This window comes from Chinchilla lanigera, unplaced genomic scaffold (genome assembly GCF_000276665.1).
Source record: "Chinchilla lanigera isolate Chin_1 unplaced genomic scaffold, ChiLan1.0 scaffold00132, whole genome shotgun sequence".
Classification (NCBI taxonomy): Eukaryota; Metazoa; Chordata; class Mammalia; order Rodentia; family Chinchillidae; genus Chinchilla; species Chinchilla lanigera.
The window spans coordinates 1,122,896-1,146,574 of NW_004955533.1; the positions used below are offsets into that span (position 1 = coordinate 1,122,896).

Genomic DNA, 23,679 nt, shown 5'->3' on the forward strand with positions numbered 1-23,679 from the left:
AATTCTTCTGGGAAGATACCCAGCAGGAGACTAGCTGGGTCAAATGGGACCTCTAATCCTAGTTTACTGGGGAATCTCCACGCTGATTTTCACAGTGGTTGCACCAGTCTACACTCCCACCAACAGTGGAGATGGGTTCCTTTTCCCCACAGCCCCTCCAGCATTCGTTATTGGTTGATCTCTTAATGATAGCCATTCTTTGCAGGGTGAGATGGAATCTCAGTGCTGTTCTTATTTTCATCTCTCGAATGACCAGTGATGTTGAACATTTTTTCATATATTTATTTTCTATTTGTATTTCTTCACCTGAGAAGTGTGTTTTCATCTCAGATACCCATTTTTTGATTGGGTCTTTATTTTTGAGGTCCATTTTTTTTGAGGTCTTTATATGTTCTCAATAGTAATCCTTTGTCTGAGGAACAGCTGGCAAACATTTTTCCGACACTGTGGGTTGTCTCTTCACTCCGTTGGTGGTTCCTCTTGCTGTGCAAAAGCTAAGATGAGATCCCCGTTGTTGATTTTTTGTGATAGTTCCTGTGCAATCAGGGTTTTATTCATAAAGGCTTTTCCTACACCAGTGTCTTCAAGAGTTTTACCTCTTCTGTCTTCCAGCAGATTTAATGTTTGTTTTAATATTTAGATCTCTGATGCATTTTGATTTTAGTTTAGTGTATGGTGAGAGATACGTGTTTAGGTTTAACCTTTGGCATGTGCAAAGCCGGTTTTCCAGCACCATTTATTAAGAGGCTGTCTTTCTTCCGGTGACTCTGTTTAGCATCTTTGTCAAAGATAAGGTGGCTGAATATGTCTGGAGTTGCTTCTGTATCTTCTAATCTGTTCCACTGATCCTCGGGTCTGTTTTTCCAGTGTGATTTTTAAATGAAAAACTTTAGACCATTATTGAGGAATAATTACCTAATTTGTAAAGTGTACCTACTTCAAGTGTACAGTGATTTTTTTTAAAGTAGGTTTTGCAAGTTGTGCAGCTGTCATTATAACCACTTTTAGATCAGATTCATGACCCCTGTAAGATCTCTGTGACCACTTACTGTGAATTTCTCACCCTGGATACATGTGAGCTACGATATACTTGTAAGTCAGCCTTTTCTGGTCATTTGACAAAAACGAAGACATTACACTATGTGGTCTGTACGTGTGGCTGCTTTCATTCAGCATGTTTTAGAGCTCCTTGCAGCTGTTAGCATGCCTCTGTGGTTCATTCCTTTTTATTGCTGAATTGTCCTCTATTCTGGGGATGGGTCACTTTTTGGGGGGCCCGTTCACAAGCTAGCGAACCATCGCTTGTTTTTATTTTTGCCTGTTATGAGTAAGGGTGCTGTGAAGACTTAGATGCAAACCTGTTGGTGGATGTCTTTTAAATTTCTATTATTTTTAATTTGTTGCATGTCTCTGGTAGCTAGATATTGTGAACATTTTTCGCATGCTTATTGGCCATTTGTATTTCTGTCTGTTCCATTCATTTGCCCATTTATTGATTGGCCATTTTGGTCTTTCAGTGTTAATTTTTTTCAGTTCTTCGTATATCCTTGACTTCAATCCTCTGTCGAAAGAGTAGCTTACAAAGTGCTTTTCCCACTCTATACGCTTTCTCTTTACCCTGTTCTTTTCCTGCTGTACAGAAAGTTTCCCAGTTGATGTACAGTGTCAGGTGTGGATTCTTGCTGTTATTTCCTGTCGTATTGGAATTCCTATTCAGGAAGCTTTGCCTGTACCTGTGGCTTCAAGTGTTTTCCCTGTGTTTTCTTTTAGCAGTTTCGAAGTGTTAGGTCGTGGATCTATATCCATTTTCAGTTGATTTTTGTACTGTGTGGCAGGGATCCCGTTTCGTCTTCTTATACACATACCCAGTTTTCCCAGCACCGTTTGTTAAAGAGGCTGTCTTTCCCCACTGTATATTTTTGGCTCCTTTGTCCAGAATCAGATGCCTATAGCTGGGTGGGTTTTTCTCTGTGTCCTCTACTCTGTCCCATTGGTCTGTGTGTCTGTTTTTGTGCCAGTACCATGCTGTTCTTGTTAGTATGGTTTGTAGTATAATTTGAAATCAGCTATTGTGAAGCCTCCAGCCTTGCCCTTTTTGCTTAGAGTTGTTTTTGCTGTTCTGGGTTTTTATTTTTCCGTATGAATTTTATACTTTTTTTTCTGGTTCTGTATTTTGATGGAAATTGCATTGCGTAGGTAGGCCATGTTTGGTAATATGGCCATTTTAATTAGCAATATTAATTCTGTTGATCCGTGAATAGGGGAGGTCTTTCTGTCCTGTAGGGTCTTCAGTTTCTTTCTTAAGTGTTGCATTTTCTTGTAGACATTGTCTCCTTTCTTGGTTAGATTCATCCCTAAGTAGTTTGTATTTTGAAGCTATTGTGAAGAATTGTTTCCCCAATTTCTTTCCCAGGTAGTTCGTTGGTATATAGAAAAGCTATTGATTTTAATGTTGACTTTATATCCTGTTACTTTGCTAAATTATTGTATTAGCTCTAAAAATCTTTTTGGTGGCACTTTTGGGGTCTTCTAAGTATAGGATTGTTTTATCTGCAAATAAGGATAATTTAAATTCTTCCTTTACTTGTATCCCTTTTATTTCTTTCTCTTGCTTACTTGCTCTACCTAACATTTTAAGTACTATGTTAAGTACAAGCGATGAAAGGGGACATCCTTGCCTCATTTCTGATTTTAGAAGACATGCTTTTGTTTTTTCTCCATCAGACGATATGGCTGTGGGTTTGTCATATATGGTCTTTACTGTATTCAGTATGATCCTTCAGGGCTTTTATCATGAAGCGATATTGAATATTTTCAAAGGTGTTTTTCTGTATCAACTGAGATATCACTTGACTTTTATCCTTAATTCTGTTTATGTGGTGTATTGATTTGCTTAGGTTAAACCATGCTTGCAGTCCTGAACAAAACCAACTCGGTCATGTTGTACAATCTTTTTAATGTGTTGTTGAATTTGGTTTGTATTCTATTAAGGATTTTCACGTCTGTGTTCGTTAAAGATACTGGTCTAGGTTTCTTTTTCTGTTGTGTTCTTGTCTGGGTTGGGTGTCAGGCTGGTGTTGGCTTCATAGAATGAATTTGAAAGTGTTTCTTCCTTTCCTTTTTGTGGAATAGTTTGAGCAGCGTTGGTGTTCTGTAAACTGTGGTGAAAGTCAGCAGTGACCCTGTCTGGTGCTGGGCTTTTCTTTGTTGGGAGACTTTTTTGGGAGGTGGGGTGTGAAGCAGGGTCTCGCTGTCAGTTCAGGCTGACCTTGAACTCCCTTGTGTAGCCCAGGCTGCCTCTAACTCATGGTGATGCTTCTGCCTCAGCCTCCCGAGTGCTGGGGTTACAGGCTTTGCCACCACGCCCAGCCCAGCTGGGAGACTTTCACTACTTCCATCTCATTGTTACTGATTTGCTTAGGTTTTCTATATCCCCTTGGTTTAGTTTTGGTAGGTCACGTGTGTCTGGAAATTTATCCATTTCCTTCTGATTCTCCAATTTAGTAGGCTATAGGTTTTCAAAGCAGTCCCTAATGCCCCCGGGTTTTAGTGGTATCTATTGTAGCATCTCCTTTTTCCTTTCTAATTATACTGATCTGAGTTCTCTTTCTCTTGATTAGTTTGGCTAAGGGCTTATCAATCCTCTTTAATCTTTTCAGAGAACCAGTTGTTTGTGTCATTGAACCTGAGTATTGTTCTGTTAGTGTATTTCATTAATTTCAGCTCTAATATTTATTTTTGTTTTGTTTGTTTGTTTTTAGTTTTTTGTCGTTTTTGTCTTTTTGAGACAGAGTCTCGCTATGCAGTTCAGGCTGGCCTTGAACTCACTTTGTATCCCAGGCTGGTCTCGAACTCACACTGATCCTCCTGTCTCAACCTCCTGAGTGCTGGGATTACACGTGTGCGCCACCACGCCCAGCTTTGGTTTGGTTTTGATTTGTCCTTATTTTTCTAAGACCTTAGATTATTTATTTGAGATTTCTGATTTTTTTTGAGACAGGGTCTTGCTATGCAGTTCAGGCTGGCCTTTAACTCTTTATGTAGCCCAGGCTGGCCTTGAACTCACAGTGATGCCACCTCAGCCTCCTAAGTGCTGGGATTACAGGTCTGTGCCACCATGCCCAGCAATTCTGATTGATTTTTTTTTTTTTTTTTTTGGTACTAGGAATCAAACTCAGGACCTTGTGCTTGCCAGACAGGCGCTGTGCCACTGAGCTATATCCCTGACCCACAATTCTGATTTTTTAGACAGCCATAGCTTTAAACATCCATCTTGAGAACTACCTTTGCTATATCCTAGAGATTCTAATATGTTGTATTTCCATTTTCATTTGATTCTCGGAATTTTTAAATCCCACCCTTTGATTTTTTTCAATGACTGATCAACAAAAAGCAAATTGTTCAATCTCCATGTGTTTGGAGAGGTTTTTTGTTTTTTAGTAGAGTTTTTAATAGTTTCTTTTTGCTGTTGATTTCTCATTTCATTCCATTATGGTGAGTTGCCAGAAATTATTTCAGTTTTTTTATTCATTAAGGGTTGCTTATGACCCAAAATGTGATCTATTTTGGAGACCATTCCATGAGACGCTGAGAAGAATGCCTATTCTGTAGTTATTGGATGGAATATTTTGTTCATTTAATCTTTGATGTAGTTTAACTCTAATGTGGCTTCATTAATTTTTTTGTCTGGGTATCTGTCTATTGGTGAGAGTAGAATATTAAAGTCACCCACTATTGTATTGGGGCCTATGTGTCGCTTTATGTTGAGTAATATTTTATGAAATTAGGCACACCAATATTTGATGTGTATGTATTTACAGCTGTTACACCTTCTTGGTGGACTATTGCCTTTACCAATGTGTAGTAGCCTTCTTTGTCTCATCTGACAAATTTTGTTTGAAGCCTGCATTGCCAGATGAGCATAGCTACTTGTGCTTGTTTATGGGTTCTACTAGCATGGAATATTGCTTTGAATTGTTTACTTTCAGTCTGTATGTCTTTGCTAGTGAGGTGCATTTCTTGTAGGCAGCAAAGAATTGGGGCCTTTTTAAATCCAGTCTGCCAATCTTGTGTCTTTTAATTGGAGAAGTAAGACCATTTACATTCAGAGTTATAGGCAGGTATATACTACTTCCTGTCGTTTTGCCGTTTTTCTCATATTTGATTCTTTTCCAGTTCTCAGTAACTTACTATTGTTCGTCATCTGTGTATAAGAATCCTTTAAGTATCTTTTGCAGTGTTGGCTTAGTGGTCATGAATTTCTTTAGCTTATGCTTATCAGGAAGGTCTTTATTTCTTCTTTAATTTGAAGGATAGCTTTTCTGTATATAGTAATCTTAAATTGGCAGTTATTTTCTTTCAAGGCTTAAAATATACCCTTTTATGTCCTCCTCATCTGTACAGTTCCTTCAGGGAAGTCTGCAGTTCTGGTGGGCTTGCCTCCGTAAGTGATGTGCCATTTCTCTCCGGCAGCTTTCAGTATCTTTTCCTTGTTCTGTGCTCTTGACATGTTAGCTGTAATGTGATACGGGGAGCTGCTTTTCTAGTCATGCCCATTTGGGGTTCTAAGTGCTTCCTGTACTTTGATGTCCATATGTTTCCCAAGCTTTGGGAAGTTTTCTGTTGTTACTTCATTGAATAAATTGTCTGTGCCATTAGACTGAACCTTGGTACGGTCTTCTATACCAAATTTTTTTTTTTATATACCAAAAAATTCTAAGTTTGATCCTTTAACCATGTGTCAAAGTTCTTGGATGTTTTGTTCATGATTTACTTTTACTCCTTTATTAGTTTCTGAGTGTGCTAATTCTTCAGCCTTGGCTTCCAGCCCTGAAATTCTGTCTTATGAAAATCCATTGGTGAAGCTTTCCACTGAGCTTTTGATCTGACTTGTAAGTCACTTTTCATTTCCAAGGTTTCTATTTGGTTCTTCTTCAGAATCTCTGTCTCTGTCGAATTGCTTCTTCATATCCCTCCTTATCTTCCTTAAGTCATTTAGCTATTTGTCTGTATCCTTTTTGACATCATGCATCCTTTGAAAACTCAGTATCAAATTCTTTGGCATTTCTTCCGCTGCAGTGCTGGCTTCGGTTACTGCGGAGTGATGGACAGTGGGAAAAGTCCTGTTGCTTTGTTTTTTCGTCCTTTGTTTCTGTGTTAACGCTTGTGCATCTTTTTGGACGGATGCTCTTCCACTTTCACATGGGGTCTTCTAGGGTCCAGCCTTCTTTTGAGGACTTGGCTCCAAGCACCGTTCGGAGGGGAGAAAGTAAACCTCAGTCATGGTGGCTGCACAAATGACAAACCACATACTGACGTGCAATGAAAACATTTAAAAGCGACAACTACATCAACATTCACAAAAGGCAAGAAAGCAGGAACGAGCCTGAAGATTAATAAGGTTAAGAGTAAAAATAATAACGTAATAATAACAGTGGGGGGGTGACCCAGGCGCAGTGGCACGGGCTTGTCATCACAGCACCCCACCGCCAGGGCTTAGGCTCCATCCCACCCCGCAGCCTGTCGCTGTGTGAGTGCTGACTTCCGCTGCACTCTTGCCCCTTGGACAGTGCTGTGTTGTCTGCCCAAGCTGTGCTCCTCCAGAGGTTTTTAGTGTATGTGTGTGCCCTTGGATGCCGCACCCAGCCACTGTGATCTCCGTCTTTGCAGCCTGAGGGCTGGGGAGATGCTCAGGGCTCCAAAGCCCCCTCTGTCCATCCACCCAGGGGCTCAAACGCCCAAGCAGAGACATGCGCCTGGCCGCACTGGCAGGTGGGGAAGTAAACGGACCACGGAGCTCTGTGCTAGAAAGGAGTAGCAAGGGGAACCACGCCGTCTCCTGGGCTCAGTCCTACTGCAGTCAGGCCCAGCCCCTCATAACACCGACTGCAGTGGGCCTGGCCTCTTAGCACAGAGGGCAGTGCTGCTGACCCGTGTCTCCAGGGCTGCTTACACTTCTCAGGAGTCTACAGCTCGCCTTCCGCCTTCGCTGCTGTCTCTGGGAACTGCCTCCCACCCGGTCCTTGTGGTAGGAGGTCCCCAGGGATTCTGAAGTGTGGTTGTTTTGTGACTTCTGACGCCCAGAGGAGCTCAGTCCCAGGCAGGAAGCCTCCTCCCAGAGTGCCTCCTGGTTACACCAGGACACAGCCGCTGCTGCTGGGATGACCTCTCCAAGCCAGCGTGCCATGCGGGAGGAGTGCACGCACTCAGAGTTTGTGCATGCACAAATCCCCACTTTGGATCTGCGTTTGCAGCAGCTGTGGGTTTTTCCTGGGGCTAGCGCTGCTGGTCTCTCTCTCTTTTTTTAATCGCTGGGGGTGCCAGCCCTCCTGGGCTTACCTTTGCTTCTGAGTTGGCTTTCTTTCCCCCTAGGAGCTGGGCTTGGCATTCAGGGTTGCTGTATTCTTTTCTCTACATTGTCTTCTGTTTTTCTATGATTTTCGGCTTTCCTGGTGGCTATGTCTTGTTTCCTGGAGGTTCTCCTGAGTAGCTGTTTTCCAACTGTCTTGATTCCAGCTTCCAGCAAGACTCTGGTCTGCTGCCTGTTTCTTTTTCTTTTCTCTTCTTTCTTTCCTTTTTGTTTTTCTTTCTTTCTTTCTTTCTTTCTTTCTTTCTTTCTTTCTTTCTTTTTTGGTCTTTTTGAGACAGGGTCTCGCTATGCAGTTCAGGCTGGCCTTGAGCTCACTTTGTTGCCCAGGCTGGCTTGGAACTCACAACAGTCTTCCCACCTCAGGCTCCCGAGTGCTGGGATTACAGGCGTGCGCCACCATGCCTGGCTGCTGCCTATTTCAGTTCCACAATCTTCATATTATTTTTGAACTGACCCTTGTAAGAGGTAGTTCAGCTACTTAGCTTTCAAGTAGGCAGCTAAGGAGGGACAGCGCCTGTGATGGAGTTGCACTCATCAGTCTTGCGAAGAAAACAGCACCTACCCAGGGCTAAGCGTTAACGCAGAAGGTGGAGATTGCTAAGCTCAGAAATGTAAAAGCTAACACGGAGAAGTGACCACTGTAACTGACCCTCTTCTCTCTTTTACTCTACTTTCCCTCATTACCCAGCAGGATTCCTGAGGGCCAAAGAGGGGGTGATTGTGCATGACCTCTGCATGGTTTCTGTGCAGGTCGCAAGAGAGCACAGACAGTCCACACCCCACTCGGTGGGCTAACCCCACCTTGACACACTGTGGCCAGAGACCTGGACACCTGGATATAAAGGCCCCTAGGCCTAGAGTCCACTCCGGCAAGCCTTTCTCGAGCTTCCTCTGACAGTTGAGGGGTTTCTCTCTTGCATTTGCAACAAACACTCGTTTTAACCTTCTCCTTTGTCCCTGATTTCATTCTTCAGCTTTGTGAGATGCCAGCCCAGTTTGGACAGGAGCTTTGTCGTCAAGTTTCCTCTTGAAGTCTGTTTGGTCTAGTATTTGTTATTAATAATCACTGCTAATCTCTTGGCTTCTGTTTGCATGGTACATTCTTTCCCCATTCTTTTGGTTTCACCCCATTTGTGTCTTTGAATTTAAAATATATGTCTCTTTGACAGCATATAGTTGATTCGTGTTTTTTTAATCTATTCTCTAAATCTCTGCCTTTGGTATGAATCTTGTCCATCTATATTTAATGTGAACAGGCATGTAGTAGGATTTATATCTGCCATTGTACTTTTTGTTGTGTTATATCCTATCTGGATAACCAGTGGCCACAAGTAAAGACCTAAGCATAGCGGCTCTGGCCTGATTTCACCTTGTCTAATAGATAGACTCCATATCATTCCAAGGAAAAGATTTGCATTTTTATGATTTTTTTTTTTTTTTTTTGCATTAAAGTTCTCTCAGAGAACAGTCTGAAGAAAATAAGGGGTGTTCCTTTCTGCCTGTGTTGTGGTTCTGAGCCTGGTGTGTTTGTGCTGTGCAGCAGATACTCCTTGTTCATTGTCCCAGGTGCCAGCTATGTCATGACTGCCTCTCCCCGATGCCTGGCCGTGGGAACGGAGAGGGAGGGCGTGGACTATGGCTTCTAGGTTTTTAAATTGGGAATAACACAAGTGTAGACAGTTGAGCACTACTGTGATGTTGACACCAGGATATTTGGGATTTGTAGTGATATTCGGGTTCTCTAGTGGCCGAAGTTGTGCCCTGTTCTTTGCTTTCCCCAGGACACACAGAGGAATTTTGCTCCATAGGGGAGAAAAACCAGTGCTCAGAAAGTAACAAGTTCCACCTCAGCACCTGACTCCGTGTCTTGAATATGCTCAGACCTATGGTCATTCCTTGTGCCCACGCTGTCCCGGCCAGAACAGCGCAGACAAGTGCTGATCTCCCCTGAAACTCGCAGGGGAGGCACGCTGTGGTCTGAAGGAGCCCATTACCTCAAGTTCAAGTGGTGTGAGGATCTGTGTTGTTCTTGAGCCGCTGCCCAGGCTTGACCTAGCACTCCCCGCCTTGTGCACCTGTGTGTGGTTGGGATGGGAGGACCGAGCCCAAGGCCTTACACACGCTAGGCGAGCACTCCACTGCAGAGTTGCATCTCACCAGGCAGTTCCATTTTAGAGAATTTTCTCTTGATTCCATAGACCCTGCCCAGAGGGTCGATCTCCACAAAAGTGATGGACTTTAATACCACCTCGACTGTTGGCTCTCCAGGGTGAGCTTCCCCAAGATTGCTGACCACGTGGGAGCCCACTGACCACATAGGAACCTGCTGACCATGTGAGAGCCCACTGATCACAGGGGAGCCTGCTTGTGTCTGAGCATTTCACAGGCGTGGATCACTTCATTTCTGTCCTGCAGTCCATGTTGATAAGGGTTTTGGGCGCACAGGTTGTGTTTTCTTTTTGTTCTGATGCAGGGCGTGGGGGTGGTAGTGCCGGAGTGTTAAGGTTCTCCACAGTAACAACAACAACAAATACATGTATGGAAATGTACTTATATATGCTACCTACAGTACATATCGCATATACAGTGCCAAGTGTATTCATAGTGTCTTGTGTATATATAGTGTACAGATCTATACACACACGTTGTGAATTGTACTTAAATATAGTATAAAATATGTATTGGGAAGCGTACTTATTTCTTCAGTATACATTATATAACATATGGTATTACTCTGTGATGCATGCATGCGCGCACACACACACACATCCTATCTGGATAACCAGTGGCCACAAGTAAAGACCTAAGCATAGCGGCTCTGGCCTGATTTCACCTTGTCTAATAGATAGACTCCATAGGGGTGCACACGTGCTTGGTTGTAGAGGCTCACAAGTGCAGATCGTGCAGCGCAAGCCAATGGGCTGGGAGCCCTGGGTGGGTAGAGATGATGTTGCGGCCGAGCCCTGAGCTGTGTGGAGGCAACACTCCCTCTTGCTGGACTTGAGTCTTTCCTTCTCCCAGACCTTTGGCTTATGGATGAGAGGCCCTGGACTGTGGCGGGTGATCGTCTTCGCTCAGTCTATAGACTGCACTGCTAATCTCTTCGAGAACCCACCTCCATGGCAACACCTAGACCAGGATTGACCAAAAATGGGTGCTCTGGCCTTCCAGGTTGGAGCATAGCCATCGGGGGAGGTACTTTTTACTTTGTAGTTTGGTAATTTGCCTTTTAGAGAATTGCCTCCTCCCACAAGTTGGCTGGGTGCTTATTGCGCGGGCCTGTGGAAGGTGAGGTGGTGTCCTTGCTTTTGGAAGCCAGCTGACCGCTGAGCAGGGAGCATTCTCACCGCTGGCCTCCTTCGCCAGGAGTAGGGGCCGTGCCCTGGTCTCTGGTACAGGTGAAACGACTGTCTCTGTAGCACGGTATCCTTTATGAAGACCGAACTTCTAAAGTACCTTGTAAAGCTGTGTACAGGAGCCAGGCATGGTAATGCATACATATGGGCCCAGTCACTCAGGAGGCTGAAGCAGGAGGATTGCCATGAGTTCAAGGCCAGCCTGGGCTACATAGTAAGTTCAAGGCCAGCCTGGACTACATAGTGAAACCCTGTTTCAAAAAAAAAAAAAAAAGAAAAAAAAGTTCAAGGACAAGCCTGGGCAGCACAGTGAGACCTTGTCTCAAACAAAAACAAATCAAACAAAAAACCAGTATGTACTGATGAGATACAACTTACACAGAGAAAGCAGGGGTGGATGTCGTGCTGGAATCACAAGCAGGAATCCAGCTTCTGCTGTGGAAAGGGGTTCACGTGTCCTTGATATTACTAAATGCAGCCAGTTACAGTCACTTGAGAGCACGTCAGACTGCAAGAATTACTGTCTGTCTGAGGCCCAGTGAGACACATTCTTAGTGGAAAAGCATAGGTGAGAGGCCCTGGGTTCATCCCCAGCACTGCCAAGAAAATTTCTAACTGTACCGGTCGCGGTAGCACTTCTGAGTCGATTCTCTGGGTTGCCCTAGTTGTCTCTCCCAGTACTTTGGCTTTTGCTGAGCTGGGGGCTATGATTAGAAACCACTTCCTGTCCTGGGCCTGGCTGGCAGAGCCCTTCCTACTTGGTAAATTTAGAAGCGAAAGAGGAAATTCCAGAGGGAAAGGCTGAAATGTTCAGTGTGGTAAAACCGTGCCTCCGAGGCCCTGGGTTCAATCCCTAACACCAGAAAATGCAAAGTGGAAAGGACGTGAAATGAAAAAGCAAGGCGCCTGGCCTGGAACACGTTTCGCAGCAGCCCTGCCAAAGCCTTGATCCCTTAGCGCCGCGGGCGTGGTGCACGCCCCTGTGAAGAGGTGAGACGCAGCCCACCAAACAAAAAGGTTGCAGAGCAGCCGCCGAAGGGGGGAACTGGTCACCGCGTGGGACGAACTTAGTGTCGGCGACAATGGGAGAAATGCGATCGAAAGAACATTCATGGTGAAGGTGCCGCACGCGGTGCTGTGAGGGCGCCTCTCGGTGTGCTCCTGGGTCCTTGCTGCGGTGAGCAGCACCTCGTAGAAGTCTTGGGTCCCGGGTGTTCTGTTTTCAGAGTTTGAGGCACCTCCATGTTGTTTTCCGTGAGACCCAGCCAGTTTGTTTCCCACCCACAGCCTGTGAGGCTCCCCCGCTCCCCGTCCCTGCAGCTTGTGTTTCTGATCGGCAGCAGTCTCTCCCGGGGGACGGTGCTTCCCTGGAGATTGCTGCATTGCCTGTGGGCCATGTGTACATCTTTTGAGAAATAAGTCTTGTGCCCATTTTTAAGTTGGACTGTTTGCTTTTCTCCTCTTGAGCTGTTTGAAGTCCCTTGTGCTCTCTGGATAACAACCTCTTGTCAGGTGCAGTTGGTGAATATTTTCTCCCAGTCTGGATGCTGTTTTGTGTGTTACACTTGAGGCTGAAGACACCCTGCGCGCTGAGGGAAGTCCTGCGGCTGTGCCTGCCTGGGGGAGGGGGCCTGGCCTGAGTCCGCCTGCAGCCTGAAAGGGAGGTGTGTGATCTGAGAACCCTCCCTGGATGTGCTGCCTGGAGAGTGACCCGAGCGCACACGCTGAGCTTCCCTGCCTGCGGCGGTCAGGCTGGGCTTCTGTGGCCTGTAGGCCAAGGCGGGAGGGCATCCGGGTCCTCGGGCGCCTGGACGGGAGGGATTGCTATCAGGCTGGGGAAGGTTCTCGAGATGTCAGTGAAAGAACTTCCTCTGCTTCTGTTCCGCTGGTGCTGGGCCAAATGGCCTGGGTGTCAGAATTCAGGTTCACCAGGAAAACCCTTCTCCTCTGTGTCTGCCTCTTGGTTCATAGCCTGGGGGGTGCGTCTCCTGCCAGATCCCAGTGTCGCCTAGGCCACCCTGCGGTGAGGAGCTAAGTGCTCAGAGGGAGGAGATCAGGTTGATCCCGATGGTCCCAAACCAGGTCGTCTGACGGCAGGATCTTTGTTGGAGCTGGAGAAGCGGCCAGTGTCATCGACCTGGCCTCAGGCTGGATGCCACGCTGAGCTCGGATGGTCCTGGGTGGAAGCTGGCCCAGGTCCGTGGATGTCTGGAGTCCTCATAGCCACGTAGAGAGAGGGAAGAGGTTGTGGGCAGAGGAAAGACTGCAGCAGACCTTGGTGGGTGGGAGGTGGGTGCTTCCTGGGTCCGAGAGGAAGAAAGGGGTGGTGGGAGGCATACGTACCCGGGGCCGTGTCCCCGGTTCACGTCCAGCAACTTCCTCTGCTCTAGGAGCTCCCAGGGGGTGGTGTGAGAGGTGGGTGCCTGGGGCTCCACTGCCTGTGGAACCTGTTCCTCAGTGCTCACCACAGGGTCCAACAGATGCACAGCTGTCGGGTGTGTAGTGTCACGATGGGAGAGTGCCCTCCCTCCTGAGCAGCAGGGCTGGGGACGTTGGGAACCCCAGCCGCAGTGCCAAGCAGTCACTGAGCTGGTGCCAGGTGCGTGAGCGTGTACATGGCCTCCCGCATGGAGCACCTGCCTCACTGTGTTGGGAGCTGCCACTTGGGCTGACCCAGGCCATACCCCTTTGGCGTGGGTAGGGAGCATGGAGCCCCTGGGTGCTGGAGAGCCGTGCGGAGGAGGCAGTGACTGCTCTGCTGACGGCCTGTCTCCTTGGCCGCTCCAGACTCAGCATCTGTGTCCGTGAGTGGGGAATGCCGCACGGGCTGTCTGGAGGTTGGGGGCATCTCCTGCCGGGTCCCTGCCCCCCCAGCAGCAGCAACCATCGAGGAAGAGAAAACGGAACTGGGAACTTGGTTATTTTCTCTGTGTGTCTTTGAAAGTGCGTCGGAGTCTCTGTGACTGATGATCCGGCATTAAGAAACTGCAGTTAGTACAGACATCGTGCCGTCTTCTGAGTCCTCCACTGTAGCAAAAAACAACCGACCCCGCCGGTGAGGACGCTGCCCAGCCAGGCATCTGTCAAGTGGGGACACCAGTCCGCTTCTGTGGCAGGGCCAGCCTGGGGGTTGCAGGGAGGATTGTTAGCATTTTCGTTTTCCTGGGGGACCCCTTGGGAAAGTGAGAGTTGTAAGCACCACAGAGTCCCCTCCTTGGCGGGGTCTGCTGTGGGCAGCCTAGACTTCTTCCCTGCCTTGTGCTGATATTTGTTTGCTTCTTTATTTGTTTTAGCATTAGAATACTTCTTTCATGCAAACCCTTGGACGCTGTCCCAGTATCAAAAATAAGTAAAGACAGAGTAATTTTTGCTTGGCCTTGTGAGGCACCTCAGGATCCCACGGAACAAGGTTTGGAAAACACAGCTGTCGGCGAGAGAGAGCCCCCGCTGTGTTTAAGCAGGAGCGCGACATGGCCCAGGCTGTGTTCTGCACAGCTAGCAGGAGCAGAAGAGGAGGTGGCAGGAGTGAGTCTGTGTCCCCGGGGGTGGTCAGGCTGCTGTGGCAGTGGGAGGAGGCTCGGCCCCCTTCCTGGGAGACCCTGATTCTCGGCGCAGGGGCTGCAGACTGAGGGCGAAGGGTTAAGGCCATGCCGTGCGTGGGCACTGCCTCTCAGAGTCGCCAAGTTCCTCAGCACACTCCGTTCAAGCTTCAGTGCCTTGTTACTCTGACCGTGCAAGCCAGCTTGCTTCTTCCTCTGTTGATAAAGCCGTTCTTTAAGCTGGCTTTGAGTTGCTGGTTTTGAGAATGAAATTTGAAGCTTTTGTGCATAAAAGTGGATTTATTCAGTAGTACAGAACTGGGCTAGAAATCACAGTTTTGGCTTTTAATTATAAGGCTTTGCCCAGCTGGTCACACCAGCTGTCTCCAGGAGGTGGCTGTGCGCCCCTGCGTAATATGGCTCTGTCCCATGCTTGGCCGTTCAAAGTATGGGAGAGAGAGGAACAGGTCAAAAAGTATGCTTTTGTCCAGACCGGATTTTTTTACGTGTGAACAGATTGCACAAAAATATTGGAAGCTGGTACTTTTCTGAGAAGTACGGTTATTTGCGTGTAGAGGAGGAAGAAAATCAGCTCCCCCCTTGCATGTCAGCAGGAACATTCTGTAGCCTGTCTTTGCTGAGTTATGCAGGTAGGCGAACTACTTTCAGATTTAAACTATATGAGTAGTTTGGAAATGCAGGGAAAAACCGTCTTCCTAAGGAAGCACTCTCTTTGGAGAGGACCAGATCGGCTTACAGGTTAGCATCCAACGTACAGGCGAGGCACAGGTGCCTTCAGTTCTGCATTTTCCAGAATGTGGCTTCACCACTTTTTTTTTTTTTTTTTTTTTTGTCTTTTTGAGACAGGGTCTCACTATGTAGCCCAGGCTGGTCTTGAACTCGAAACAATCCTGCCTCAGCCTCCCAAGTACTGGGATTACAGGCGTGCGCCACCACATTTTGTGACCTTCGTGTTGAGCTGCCCTGGCAGTTTCTATAACAGATGCAGAGACCCCTGCTTTCATTCCTGTGAAAAGACCTGGCCTCATTCAGCCGTTCTTAGATGTACCCGCCACCGCCAGGAGTCTCTGATGCCGCCTCCTGTGGTCCCTCCCTGTTTATCTAGGCTGGGCCAGCTTGGCCCTGGCCCTCGACCTACCTCACTTTGTCTTCAGCTCCTGGCTTGGGTTGGCCTCCTTGGACTTCTCAGAGCAGGTGCCCCTGTGACTGGGAAGCCACACACATAGCAGCTGGCCGCTGAAGCTGCAAAGACCGATGCCTGGCTTCCAGGCCCTGGGCTCGATCTGTGCCCCACTTGGGATCTGAGCCGGCTGCACCCTCTTTCACTCACACTCTGTGTTCTCCCGCCTATCTGGTTCGCAGCCCTGAAGGCCGATATTTATTAATAGGCCTGTAGCCAGTATGTTACTGCAGTGTGTGCTGCTCGAGGACAGGAGAGGTGCTGGGAAGTGGTGTTGATGTGGCGGAGCTGCTTCACAGGCCTGGGTGGTGGAGGTGGAGCCGTCAGCAGGGATGTGGGTGTAAGCAGGGGGTGGGTGCGGTGGACGCAAGGGGCCAACGCCGCCTGGGTCACGTGCCTACTTTGACAATATACTTTTACTTTGTAAGCAGAGGTACATCTCAGAACAGCGATAAAAATCACGTATCAAGTACATGGGCAGTAACAGCCGCTTATTTTCAAGCATTACGCGCAACGCATAATTGTGCGCGATGCACGGTCGGCGTGTTTGCACCTGCGTCTCCACAAGCGCGTGGGTGTTGGCCAGGCTCTGATGGCACCGTGGCTGTGGTGCTGGGACGCAGCAGGGGTCCGTCGGCTCCTTTACCCTCCCGGAGCCACCGTCTTAGTCGGCCCACTGGTCACAACGTTACTATGGGACACGACTGTAACAAAAACTGCTTGACTTCTACTCCATGGACAGTCATTTACTTAATTAGGACCTGGACTTGGTAAACGTGTGAAGCCACGATGAGCTCCTTCACGGGTAGGAGAGACCGAGAGGGTTTAATATCTGATTTACTCAATATTTCAAGTAGAGGCTACAGGACACAGGGTAGCCAGGCGCGTGGTTTGCTGACCTGTTCTAAACTGTTTCACTTAGAGCACTGCGTGTTAGGCAGCTGTTACTGTACCAAATTACCCAAGATAATCATCTTGTGGAGGGGGTGGTTCTGACTCGGCCTCAGCGGGGTCAGTCTGTAGCTGCTTGACTCCTGGCTTTTGGACCTGTGGGGAGGCGGCGCGTCACGGGGGGCAGTGCATGATGGAGCAGGCTGCTTGCCTCGTTACAGAAGCAGAGAGCCAGGAAAGGGCTGAGGTTGGATGCCGGTCCTGGGGTCTCACTTCCTCCCGCTTCGCCCTGCCTCTGCAGGGTCCACTGCCTCCCCTTAGTGCCTGGCTGGGGACCAGGCGGTTAACACCCAGGTGTTAGGGGTGGTCCAGGTCACACTAGACCCCTCACCAGGCCTCTGCTGCACTGTGCTGTCTGGGCATCCTTCAGTTCCCACCTGTGCTGGGGTTTATCCACAGTAAAGATCCCTATTTCTCACCCATCACTTCTGAATTGTGATATGATACATACAACATAAGGTTTACCATTTCAACCGTTTTTGGATGTTCAGTTCCGTGGCTCTGAGTACACTCACACTGCCAGGCAGCCATCCCACCACCACTGCAGAATGCTCTCCACCTTCCGCAGCTGAAGCTGCCCCAGGAGACGCCACCCCCAGTCCCCCGCCCTGGCAGCAGCTCCCGGTCCCTGCGCGAGGAGTCTTGGAGCCCCATCCCGGTGGAGTCATGCGGACTTTGCCAGGTCGGCCAGGTGGCACCTCCCGCTGCTGAGGGCTTGTGGCGGTAGGTCGCTTAAACCTAGGAGTTTTAGGCTAGCCTGGACAACATAGTAAAATCCCGTTTTCAAAAGAAAATACAGAAACCACCTTTCTGCCTTTTTAGGTTCACTCAGCTAGTGCCCTCTAGGGGAGTCATGCTGTAGCGAGTGTCAGAATTCCCTTCTCTTTAAAGGCTGAGCAGAATTCCATGGTTTGTGTGGCCACATAAATGGTGCTGCTATTTCTAAAATTTTCTAAAATTTCTAAAATTTTCGTTCTAGTTAGTTTCTGTTTTTTGGGACAGGGTCTCGCCATGCAGTTCAGGCTGGCCTTAAACTCACAATGTAGCCCAACCTGGCCTCAAACTCACGGCAACCCTCCTGCCCCAGCCTCCTGAGCGCTGGGATCATAGGTGTGCGTCACCACGCCTGGCAACATTGCTACTCTTAGACAAAGCAAGAAATCCATAAGCAGTGGTTTGCAGTAAGTTGGGGTTTTCCTTGGCTGTGATGTGAATGTGTCACTCCTACGAATCACAGTCCGTGAGCTTACAGTTTTCCCTACAACCCTCTTCTCTCTCTTTTATTGGAGATGGGGTTTTACTGTATAGTTTAGGCTGCCCTTGAACTCACTTTGTAGCCCATGTTGGCCTCAAACTCATAGTGATCCTCCTGCCTCAGCCGCCCAAGTGCTGGGGACAGGTGTGCGCCACCACGCCTGCCCAGCTCTTGTTTCTTGGTGGGGGCGAGGGTGCAGCTTAGCGCGGGATCTGCAGGTGCGTGCAGGGCTGGGCCATCCCTGCATCCCGTGCCCCAGGGGCACCGTCAGTCTCCAGGCTCCTGCATGGGCCCTGGGGGTTTTCCCAGGTCAGCTCTGCGCGGCAGTGACCCGGTCTGGGCGTCCAGGGCTGCTGTATGCTCTGCTGTCCTGTGCTGTTTTCTTGACTTGTGAGACAGGAAGTTGTGATGATAGAAGGGGAAATGTCTAGCTTCCCCCTTTAAAGTCTCTGCTGGTGGGGTGTGGTAGCACCCGCCTGTAATCCCAGTTAGGCTGAGGCAGGAGGATCGCTGCAAGTTCAGCTCCAGCCTGGGCTACATAGTGAGCTCAAGGCCAGCCCAAACTACACAGCGAGACCTGAGTTCCAGCAGTTCCCCTGGAGCTGCCCACTTCTGCGGCTGCATCCATACGTTTGTTTCTCCTTTGGACTGTGTCCTTGGAAGCACCGTGGCCAGGAGCAGGTGCATTCCAGGTTCTTGTGCTAGGGGTGTGGACCCCACGGTCATTCTGTAATGGGCCTGCTATCCCTGAAATCTGCAGGTGCAGCACCTTTGACTAGTGTGTGCCTGGTTGATTGATCATTTCCCCTCTATTTCCAGCCTCTCTGCTTCTGTTTGAGGTGAATTTTTGATGAATGTGATACAGTTAGTTGGGTTGGGATTTAAACACTTAAACCTTTTAAAAGTTTGACTTTAATTTTATGATTTGTGTATATGTGGTACCTGAGATTGACCCATACCATTTCTACCACTGAGCTGTACCCCCAACCCTTTTTGTATTTTACTTTGAGACAGGGTCTTGCTGAGCTGCCCAGGCCAGCTTTGAACTTCAGTCCTCCTGCGTCACCTCCAGAGTAGCTGGGATTTGGGCGTGTATCACCATGCCTGGGAGGGTTGGTATTTGTTACCATTCTGACACTCTGTCTTTAATTGGTGTTTTTAGATTATAATTAATCTCATTGCTGACATGTTTGAGGTCTGTTTTACTTGATCCCTCTTCATTACTACTTCCTGTCCTGCCTTTTGGACCCTCTTTTGCTGCCGGTGGCCACCCTCAGGCCCCGGCATGCTGAGCTTGTGCTTGCCCCAAGCCACACTGGGCCCCTTCCCACCTTCTTCTACTGTGAATTTGAACAATTCACAGTATCCCATTTTAATTTTTTCCAAATTATCTATTTAAAACTTACCTATTTTTCTTCATGTAGCTTTCTTTTGTAACTGCTGTGAGGATCACAAAATGTGCTGATTAGCTTTTCACAGTTTAATGAGGAGCACAATTTCAGTACTTCTAGAGAAGGTAGAAATTGTTTTTTTTTTGGTATGGGGCTCGAACTCAGGACCTCACGCTTGCCAGGCAGCCACTGTGCCACTGAGCTACTTCCCCGGCATGAAGGTAGAAGTCTTAGCACCATAAAAGTTTGCTTCTCCCTTTAATGCTGGCTGTCTTAGGTTTATATAATTTAATTACATACGTAAATATTTACATGTTGGGAGCTGCTGGAGCTGGTTGTTGGTCCTGTGTGTGAGGGTGGGACAGAGCCAGAGTGCCTCGGGCAGTCAGGCTACCTCAGTATTGAAAAAAGTACCCTGCTCGGACAATTACAGTCTCAGTCTTAGTCGCTAGGCAACGTTATCTCTCATGATACTACTTTTGCAAGACTATAAAATAACCACCCCTACTGCTGAAGTCAGTCCTCCTGTTCATCAGGCAGGAGGTAATGCCACCTGACCCCCGCTATCGTCTCTTGTCTTTATTTTCTAAATCCTCTTGCCGTTTTCTCCCGGCGACCACCGAGAGACCGCGGAGACCCACATTTACAGCTGTACATACATAGGAGCTGGGTGTGACTCGGGATTTTTATGGGCGGGACATCCCTCGGACCGTGCTGTATTTTTGCTTCCCTTCACTGAGCTGCGTGAAGGATTGCAGAACAAAGTCCAGGCCACTCACTCCGCCCTTTCTGCAGCCTTCACTTCGCTCTTCGTGTCCCAGAGCTGCCCACTGTCACTTCCCTGCCACCTGAAGAGCCGCCCTCAGCCTGCGGCCGAGCGGTCTTCACTCCCTTGGCCGGACGGCCTCGCTCCAGCACCGTCCGAAGGGTGTGCGCAGAGCTGGACGCTGGGCTCCGGTGGGGCCAGGCTGCGGCGGTGCTGTGTGTGTTTTAGCATGCGTGAAGCCTCGGGCTCCACTCCTGCTGCTGCTTCCTGGGGGAAGTTCGGTTATTCCAACTGTTCCTCCTGGGGTTTGTTTCGTATATTTTGGTATATTTATATGGTGTATTTTAGCTGCTGAAGCGAGTGTGGGTTTATTTTATTTAGGATCAAGAGAGTTCCTTGTATCTGTAAACAAAAGTCCCCAAGTTTGGGGGTTCTCAGTTATTTCTGCTGCTCTTCCTCCTCCTGGCACACACGAGCCTTGCACTTGCCCCGAAGCTCCCTGAGCTCTTGTGTTTTTGTTTTCACGCCTTTTTCGTCCTTGGTATTCAGGTTAGATCATTTATGTTGCTTTATTTTCAAGTTCGCCGAACCTCTCCCCTGCTCTTGAGCTCCTGTAGGTGTTTCCGATTTTCTCTATTGTGTCTTTAGTTCTGAGATTTCCATTTGGCTCTTCTTGGTATTTTTGTTTGTGTTTTGCTGACTTTCAGCTTTTTCTTCTGACTTGGAAGTGTTACAGTTATTTATAGGACATTTCAGGGTAGCTGCCTTAACGTCATATAGATAATTGCAGCGTCTGCGTTGCGCTGGCGTTGCTGTCCTCCAGAATGGTCTTTCCTGGAGGAGGTGAGGTATTCCTGGAGCGTTGTGTGCTGAGTGATTTGGGTGGGGCTGGGCATTTGGGACACTGACAGGTGACCCGGGTCTTCCTCCAGTACAGGAGAACGTTGGTGTTCTTACTATAACAAGCCCACAGCGTGCTTGAACGTAGCCCACCTTCCGCATGCGCGCGTCGGCGTAGGTGTTTTCCGCCCAGCCTCTGAAGCGTGGGTTGCATCTGTCCCCAGCGCCACCACGGCCACCCTGGCTGTCGTCTGTGGCCTGAAGGGGATTGGATCACACCATGTGATAGGCTGGAAGTTCCCCTTCACCCAGCCCCGGGACTTTCCTGCTTTGTGAGGCCTCCCTGCCTAGCTCCCGGCCAGCCGCCCTGACGCTCACTGACCGAGCCAGCCCTGGGCCTCCACGTGACCTGGCTTCTTCCCTTTGCACCCTCGGCCCCCTTGCTGCTCCCCTTCCAGGGTCCTGCCTGGCCACCCCGAGTGCGGTCAGGGCTGGGCTGTCTCCGGTGCCCCGCCCTGGTGGCCCTGCCCCTCAAGTCCAGCTGGTCAGAGCAGGTGCAGTGGGGGTGGAGTGCTGACTCTGCCCGCTGAGCTGCCACAGACGGCGGCCTCGTGGGCCGTCCACCTCCCTGTGCTCCCAGCCTGCCTTGTGGCTCCTCCGCCCTCAGCGGGACAAAGCCTCGTGTTTCCCCTCTCAATTCCCAGCGCAACTGGAGGAGTGAGGGGTGGGGGTGTCCGACCCTCCAGAGAGCCCTGGCACGGGCAGCTGTGAGCAGTGGGGATGGGGCAGATCCTGCTGTGACACTTCCTGGCCCGCATGCTCCTGGGGAGGCACGTTGTAACTGGACCCCTCTGGCTCTTCGGTCCTTGTTCTGGGGCAAGGAAGAATGAAGTCTACAAAACAGCAAGCAGCAAGCAATGAGGAATGGCCAAGTGCATGTTTAGTAGAAAGAATAAAAGAAAAGCTGTCTGCTAGCTGTAAGGGTGTTCCCTAAGGCGGGCGCAGAGGAGGTTCAGACTCTGGGGTCTTTATATAGTGTTTGGTACCGTGTACCTGACAGAAAGCAGGCACGCTGCTGCTTCAGGTAAGCCTTGGAGCCGGCAGGTGCTTACTGCTTCCTTTGCATCTTACTTCCTCCAGGGTCTCCCATCTGGTTAGGGTCCTGTTTCATTTTGGTAACTAAGTCACTTGGGTAACTCACTCACTCAGTCCTTTTGCTGTGCTAACTCACTCAGGCCCCGACCTTTAGTTTAGTTTACATTACCTATTCAGGACCTGTGCCCTACCTGTTTAACTTCCGCATCTCCTGGCTTCAACCTTACCCCGAGGACTTGGCCATAATTGAATCAGTCACACCCAGGGCCCTTGGCAGAAGGGAAGGGGGCCAGGAGTCCGGGACCCCCTCCTCAGAAACCTGTCTGGCTTCCTCATAGCACAGTGGCTTTGTGTCCCATCCTGTCCCAGCATGGCGGCCCAGGTGACGCTGGAGGACGCCCTGTCCAACGTGGACCTCCTGGAGGAGCTGCCCCTGCCGGACCAGCAGCCCTGCATCGAGCCCCCGCCATCGTCACTGCTCTACCAGGTGGGTTCCGGGTGGCAGGGCCTGGGCGCGGCAGGGCTCCGACCTCACGGCGATGGCATTTCTCTTCCCTTCAGCCGAACTTCAACACGAACTTTGAAGACAGAAATGCGTTTGTCACTGGGATTGCCCGGTACATCGAGCAGGCGACCGTCCACTCCAGCATGGTAAGGCTGCCCGGGTCCTCGCTGCTGGGAGGGGCACGGTTGAGTGGCACGGCTGTCGGGGTCACCCTGCTTGTGCAGTAAGGAGAAGGAACGGCGAGTGGCGTGCTCCCTCACGCACCTGGCTTCGGTCCTCTTACTTAAAAGGGACGCGTGCTTCTTCTGAAAATTTCGTACTATTTGTGGCCCAGAGAAAACAGAGGCCCGCGCTCTGAAGGTGACTCTTCAGGTCCGTGTGGTTCTGCCCCCGCACCCTGGGGCCAAGGTGCACTCACGGAGGGTGAGGGGTCCAAGTGAGTTGCGTTGTTACAGTCATGTATGGTAGGGGCTGGGAATTTAGCTCAGCGGCACAGCGCCTGCCTGGCAAGCGCAAGGTCGTGAGTTCGATTCCCAGTAACAGAAAAAAACAACAAAAAAAAACCCAACTGTGTATTGTAATGATTTCGCCAGCATCCTCACGTTGTGAAAATGTGCTAGAGAAAGTAATCTAACTCTGTGTGGTCCATTTGGTTACTGTCTGCAGTTCAGCTGTTCCGGTGCTTTTCCTTAGTTCCTCCCTTTCTGTAGTAATCCTTACCATCTTTCTAGCAGACGAAGTTACAGGGTGAGAGTCTGTGATTACTTTAAAGCAACTTAGAAACACTGGCAGAGGCAGGTGACATTTTAAAGAACATCAGTGTGATTTTTAAACCATATTTTCCGAGGGAAAGAATAGGACATAAGTGAAGTTTTTAAAATCAGCGACAGTCAACGACAGTCGTCTGCGCTGATTACTCTCCCTAGATTTTAAGCGCGCTGGGATCGCTTCTCGCCCCTGGGGCTCTGAGTCTGAAGGCCGGTGTGGCCAGGGGGCCTGGATGCTGTCAGCGGCTGTGGCCCAGGCATCCGCCCCAGGCCTGCAGCCTCAGATCTGCCTGCAGCCGCGTTCAAGCGCTGACCTGTGCTCCCCCGCCGCCTCCTGTCCCAGCCCGCAGAGGCCCTGGGGGTGTGCGTGGCCGCTGAGGTGCCCCCGCAGCACCTCCGGCTTCCTAGCAGGTGTCGTGTGGCGTGGAGGCGTCAGGGCACGAGAGGGAGAGGCACAGTAGGCTGCGGCACTTGGTCCACACTCCAGCAACTTGGTGTCTCCTCTGCCCGCTTCCCGCCTGTGATCGCCCCGTGTGCTTTGCAGAACGAGATGCTGGAGGAGGGCCAAGAGTACGCGGTCATGCTGTACACCTGGAGGAGCTGCTCGCGGGCCATCCCACAGGTGCGCGGCCCCGCCCACCCCG

General features: G+C 49.4%; 1 protein-coding gene across 1 annotated transcript in view; it reads left to right on the forward strand.

Annotated features, from left to right (window-relative positions):
• LOC102003692 (cytoplasmic FMR1-interacting protein 1) overlaps window positions 1–23,679 on the forward strand; it is a gene marked incomplete in the record, with an annotated part of 145,395 nt that overhangs the window by 65,263 nt on the left and 56,453 nt on the right. Inside the window, 3 exon segments of the mRNA XM_013507676.1 lie at window positions 22,102–22,250; window positions 22,325–22,414; window positions 23,580–23,657. Of these exon segments, the coding sequence (XP_013363130.1) occupies window positions 22,102–22,250; window positions 22,325–22,414; window positions 23,580–23,657 (317 nt within the window).